At 35.1% G+C, this 6854-nt stretch overlaps 1 protein-coding gene across 1 annotated transcript in view; it reads left to right on the top strand.

Annotated features, from left to right (window-relative positions):
* The window catches only part of NADK2 (NAD kinase 2, mitochondrial), a 55183-nt gene that overhangs the window by 17070 nt on the left and 31259 nt on the right, over positions 1 to 6854 (top strand). Inside the window, exon 2 of the mRNA XM_019650731.1 lies at positions 5286 to 5422. Within this exon, the coding sequence (XP_019506276.1) occupies positions 5286 to 5422 (137 nt within the window). The remainder of the gene's footprint in view (positions 1 to 5285; positions 5423 to 6854) is intronic.

Below are 6854 nucleotides of genomic sequence, written 5' to 3'. Positions count from 1 at the left end.
AGTAAGTCCCCGACTTATGAACATTCGAGTTGCGAACTTTCACAGATGCAGCCAATCATGCACCCAAATTGGACTTAGGAACGAATCCGACTTATGAACGTTCTCCTGGAACAGAACTCGTTCATAAGTCAGGGACTTACTGTACAGACATCATGTTGTACATTACATCCCCAGCACTTACCTTGTAACTGGAAGTTGGTACCTTCATCTATTTCCTTCACCCTCCACTCCAAAGGCTGTTTTTTAAGTGCAAATGTAACATGAGCATCTGCTAACACCATGGTTAGAGGCTCAACATGTGGAGGCTTTTGCTGTGCTGAGCAGCTTTGTTGATATTTAAGATAGCAGAACATGGAAGAGCAAGGAGTTCTTCACAAGGCCCATGTTAGTTCATGCCTTTGTACATGCTTTTGCCCAGGGCGGCCTTGTATCGCTTTCTCAGTTGTGTAGCCTTTTTCATTCAAGGCTGGTGCCTCTCCTGGTCTCTGACTTGAAGTCCCTATACAGAGAGTACTTAACACTTCATATTATTTTCTTCTTGATTCTTCTTCCATTCAATTAATTCCTTGAGTATAGGATTTTGTGTTTTAATTTCTCTATCACTATTCATGGTATTATGCATTGTCAGTAGGCAACAAACATTTGAAATGAATGATTAATTAAAAGATCATGGGGATCAGGCCTAGGACCCTAGCCTAGCTGAGGAAATATTCCCTGAGCATAAGTAATTAAGATCATTGGTTCAGTAATTATTTTTTGATTGCCTTCATTGTCTATATGTGTGTATTTAGAACTTCTTAATGGCATATCATTAAAGTAAAGAGATTCTTAACTTTAGAGATCACATTTTATACAGTTTATTAAAATATATTTCCCTTAAAAAGATGACTTAATACTCATAAGCTTGTGGGGATTTTGAAACTGTTAAGTAGATGGTGTTGCATCTCTAATTTCTACCTGGAATAGTACGTTTTAGAAGTCCTTTGGTTTCTCTTCTTGACTTCAGGCAGAAATGTATTAAGCCTCCTAGCTTCTTCAGTAATTCAGGTTTCCTGACTTCTTTTTCTTAAGCACGGTGGTGCCTCACAATCCTTAAATAATCCTGGAACTTAATGTTCAACTTAATTTTATTCTCCTCTGTATTAGGTATCAAATGCTGCATAACAAATCACCCCAAAACTTAGAGGCTTAAAACAGCAATAATCGCTGATTATGTCTCATGGTATCTTGTGTGTCAGGAATTCGGGAGCAGCCTGGCTGGGTAGATCTGGCTTGGGCTCTCTCAGGAGGTTNTACGTATCTTTGTATATGTGTGAGTATATTGTAGGATAAGATACTAGATTGAAGAATATGTTCATTTTAAATTTTAATAGTGCAGAATTGCTTTCCGACTGCAACTTCTGTAATCCCATCAGTGTATGAGAATACGTCTTTTCCCATATCCATGCCAGTCATTATTTGTCAGTTTTTAATTCTTGCAAATCTGAGAAAGAGCTTGTTTTAATTTGTATTTCCTTAAGTATGAGTAAGATTGAACATTTTTTTCATATAGGCCTATGAACTGTTTGGTGTACTTTGCACACTTTTTTTAACTGGGTGAGGTGTGGCTATTGTCTTTTGGTTGTCTTTTTCCTGATGATTTCTAAGAGTTCTTTGTATATTAAGTAGATTATTCCTTTTTCATTTTTAGTATGTTTTTAGAATTAAAACAAAGAATTTATGTGGTGTTTCTTTCTAGGTCATTCAATATTAACAGGGTTGCAACTCAGGCTGTGGAAGATGTTTTAAATATTGGTGAGTACCAAAATTGCTATTATATATTATATTTATAATATGCTATATATAATGTATATGTTTTATTGTGTTTGCTATTATATGATACAAAACATTTTATTTAATCAAGATATTTTCCCCTTTTCCTTTTTCAATAGCAAAACGACAAGGAAATTTAAGTCTTCCATTGAACAGAGAATTGGTAGAGAAAGGTCAGTGACAAATGATCATAATTGCTAACTGTTTCATTTAAGTTCTGTATCGATTTTAAGGATGTTATTGTAAAGTGTACTTGTCTAATGAGAAACGCACAGTACTTTGACTCAAACATGCTCTTAATAGCCCTTTAAATATTTTTAAATAATAAAAGATTTAAAACTGGACTTTATCTTATGATTTTTGTCAGCCATGAAATATAACCTCTATGTCAAAAACAGCGCAACTGCAAACATATCCTAGGGAATAGGAAAATAAAGAAAAATACATACCTGGCAAATGGGAAATGCACACCTAAACTCAGTGTGCCATTAATATCCTCTGAATGAAAAGGAATTCACTGAGCTGTGAATGCTTATCTTCATAGTCACTAACACGTTCTCCAACCATCTCCTACCTACTCCTTCCTTTTTACTTCAGGGTCCTTGAAGAGAACTAGCACTGTTGGGAGATAGGATACTGACCAGGGAATTTGACGATCTGGGTTCCAATCCCAGACCAACCAGGCACTCACTGTGAAACTGTGGGTTAGACTGTCATTCTCCACTCCTCCACTTCCTCGACTGTAAAATGGGGGAGGGGAAGTAGATCACTGGTGCGTAGGAATTCTTCAGATTTATTCTTTAAATTTTATTTTAAAAAATATTTAAATGCTTAAACTGAAAAACACATTCATTTGATTTGCATATGAAATTTTAACACTCCAAAGTTCACTCATCCACCAGGATCATTTTTGTACAGACCTCAAAAACTAAAGCTTTTCTTACTGTCTCTGTTTAATGGAAAAGTATCCTAAGATTGTAAGGTAAATTAATTTTTAAAAACAAAATAAAACAAACTCATTTACAGTTGCATATACCTACCTTTGGAAGGATTTTAAAAAATATATACAGCTAAAATAAAATATAGACACAAATGGATATCGACACTTAAGATTGTAACTATCATCCATCCATAAACACAGACACTTAAATTTGAGTTATCGGAATAATTTCATTCCTGTTGGTTGCCTGTAAAACGATTTAGCAATACATGATATTTTAGCAGTATCAGTTCATTTGTCTGTATATTTTGGATTTCTACATAATAATTCCTTTGTTGGGGAGATGTTTTGCCTCTAAAGTAGTTTGAAAACAGGACTGAATCTCTGAGGTCCTTTTCATTTCTCTAAAATAGACTCTGTTCTCCCTTTCTCAATTTGAGACCTAACAGATAGTTTCAATCATGGTTCATGAGCTAGCTAGCATTAGCATTAAATCTGTATCAAAGAAAGGAAAATTAGGCATTGATAGTAATTGATTCTTCATTATGTAATTTATCTTAAAACATACTGTATATAGACCAACTGAAATTTATATCAGGTATGTAAATTAAGAGTATATATATATATATATATATATATATATATTAAAGTGATTGCTTTTCCCTTAATAATCTGAATGAATGCTATTACACTGCAGATTTGAGGCTCTTCAGAAGCAATAGTGAATGCCAATGCTGCAGCAATCATTACACTTCTGGAACTACTTTCTTCAGAGCTAACACATATTTTGTGTGTGTGTTCCCAGAGGAAACTTTTTATTTTTGGGTGTGAATTAGATTTTTTAAAAAGAACCAAATAATTCAAATGAAATTTTGGTAAAGAAGATAGATTATCTGACAGTCTTATAATGTCTTTTTAATGTGCTATTCAATTAAATGTTCTTTTAAGCTTGATTTCCTTGTCCAATTGACTTTAACCAGTTTGTGCTTTGCATGCCAACTCTCACATGCCTCTTTGTTAGAGAGAAAGCAGGTCCCAAAGATTTCTAAAACTATCTTGAGTAAAGGCATTTTCAGTAGAGAAAGCATATGACCTGTCATTGTTTGAGACTGCATTTCATATCAAGACTATTAACTTATAATTATGCTCATGAGTATTTTGGATAAGAATTTGGCAGGGGGGATATGGCAACTCAAGTTTCACTTTTTAAATTTTTTTTTTTTTAAGATTTTATTGGGAAATCGGGGGGAGGGGAACAGACAAGTTGCTGTTGTTTTGTTCTTCAGTCTAGTTGTGGAGGACGTTGCCTCACTGGCCCAAGCCGGCACCATCGCTGCGCTCCTCCCAGGCGAGGCAGATCAGTTGCCGGCTTCTGGATGGCTGCTCACNGTATAGAGGTTTTTCTCCTTTGGTGAGGTAGAGATCATGTCTCTACTTTCTTAACCTTGTTACATGGTCTTAGCAGTTTGGTAGAAAGATGGTTAAAATTATTGGCTAAAATTGAATGCTCAAATTCTCTGAGATTTTATATTTTTTATCCTCATCTTCTCCTATCCAGAGTGACTGAGGGTTAGATTTACTCCAACCATGCTCAGATTCTTGGTATCTCTGTGTTATGTATTAGGTGTTTCTTAAGTGGTGGGGATTTTTTTTCATATTTCTTTCACTTAATTTGTTCAGTGGTCAGACTACCCCAAGAAGAGAAGAGTAGAGGGGAGGAGCTGAGATAGGGCTGGCTGATTATAGTAGAGCCGAGTTGGACTACTTTTTATTTCCTGACTTGGACTAGATTTTTTCTCTGGGTATTTGGGAAATTGTATTAAATCTTCTTGACTTCTGGAGTTATTTTATTAATAATGATTCTAGTTTCTGGTCATTTCAGAACTGGCACTTCTACAAATGACTAATTTATAGCTAGCAAGTGGGAGTATGTTTTTGTATACGTATCTCACAGGTCTGTCCCATTGGTTTTTTGATGTATCAGTTTTTGGTTTTGAAATCAATTAAACCTGACTTTTTTTTTTTCCTTTACTTTTACCAGAAATGTCATTTAAGTTTTAGTTGTAATCTTACATGTTATATTTGTTATTGATCTCTTTTTGCTTTTATTGTAAAAAAAAAAATCATCATTGCAGAATTTTAGAGGAAGGATTTTTATCTAATCCAGCCACCTTAACACAATACTATTTTAATTTCAGAATGCTTTCTTTTTTGTATATGTTATATTTTTGGATGAGTAAAACAGTATCTTGGATTTAATGGATACTTGATAAAGAATTTGACTTTAATTCAAATTATTTGGGAGATTTTGTACACGTACATTAGATATTTTCATTACAGTTGCAAAGAGAAATAAACATCTAAATCTGTCTTTGAGCAGGAACCTTGGGTTTTAGGTATTTCTGGTATAATTTATTCATGGAATAACTAGTTTTTTAATAGGAACTTTTTAATTTGGTGAAATTATAATGCCTAATGCTTAGTTTAATTTATTCTATCTTGACATATCTTGCTTTTCCTTTACTCTTCAAAGGTGGCTATGGAGGCAGCGAATCAGGTTATACCTTGAAGGGACCGGCATAAACCCTGTCCCCGTGGACCTTCACGAACAGCAACTAAGTTTGAATCAACATAGTAGAGCCTTCAACATTGAACGAGTCCATGATGAAAGTAAGTGGATTGGGAATTAGATGCATTTGGGGCAATATTTAACTTATAGTTCCTTTGATCTCTAATTTCTAGAAATAATACTTTATAATTTTACTTCGGGATTTTAGTGCCACTGACAACACTCAAAACTTACGTACAACAAACTACTTCAGGTGTAAAACATTATAATTAGACACTGAAATAACAAATGTAGCATATTTCTAGAAGAAATGTTTTCTAGGATGGGTTTGAAAACTAGTGGATTAGGGAAGGATTATAAAATGTCCAAGGAATAGATGATATTTAAGGAGAGATTCTTGGCCTTAATCTTTGAAAAGTCAAAAAGGAAAAAGAAAGCAGAAATAAAATAAGCTAATCTGTGGAAGATTTCATAATAGTTATATATTTATATAATTATATTTAAACATATTGACCATAGTTATAGTTATTGATTAAAATGTTTTTTTTGTTGGGAAATTCTACATCCCAGCCTTAAGATTTGTGTTTCAATTATTTTTGTAAGCTGCAAAGAGAAATTAGCATAAGATGATATGCAGCTTTTTTGTTATAAGTTGTTAAAGTGAATTCTCATAGTTGAGCTTATTTGTGGACTATAAGTTAGCCATACTTTTCTACTTTTCCCAGTAACTTACAAGATTTTCACGATGCAAGACCTTAGGAGATATCCTAAATACCTAGATTTTTTTTTTCTCCTGTGTTTCATTTCTTGGCTAAACTTATCAGGAAAAGCTACCCTTACATATCTGCTTTCTGTCTGTGTCTTGTCATGCTTCCTGATGTTTATTATTTTTTTTCCCAGAATTTTTCATGGTGATTTATAGCTTTATAAGTTAGACATGTTTGTCATGGCCTGCGTGCCAACCGAGCACTCCCGACTTGTCAGCCAGGAGCTAGACAAGAAAGAGACTAGAGACGAAAGCTGGGGACAGGAGGTCCACTCAGTGCTGATGGCAGAGAGTGGCCATGTTTATTGTTTATACACAGCTTTTATAGCAAAAGTAACTTTTCTTAGGTAGGGGGTTTGGGGAGCAGTCTCCCCAAAGTGATACAAAACACAGCAAATAGAAACTGTTAACAGGATGGCCTTCCACTCTGTAACTTTTAAGGTTGTCTGTGATGTTGCTGTTCTTTATTCAGGGGCACAGAGGAGATGAGATTTACCCAGCAACCTTCCCACGCTGCTCCCCAAGACCTAAGAGCCTGTCAGCTTGCCAGCTGTCAGGCTTAACCCTTACTGCAGCCCTGGTCTGTAACTTTTAAGCTGCTCTTGAGCTGCTCACCCTAACATGGAGGCCTGTAGCTTGCCAGTTTACAGCCTCAGTGTCCCTGGCTGATCCCAGCTGGCTCCCCACATCTCCCCCTTTTTTATTTTTTAAAGAGCCTTTGATTTAAAAGGTGGCGGATGGCCCCACGGTGGCTGTGTCTGTCTTAG

This window comes from Hipposideros armiger, unplaced genomic scaffold (assembly GCF_001890085.2).
Source record: "Hipposideros armiger isolate ML-2016 unplaced genomic scaffold, ASM189008v1 scaffold_146, whole genome shotgun sequence".
Taxonomy (NCBI): domain Eukaryota; kingdom Metazoa; phylum Chordata; class Mammalia; order Chiroptera; family Hipposideridae; genus Hipposideros; species Hipposideros armiger.
This window is presented reverse-complemented; position numbering and strand designations above follow the sequence as displayed.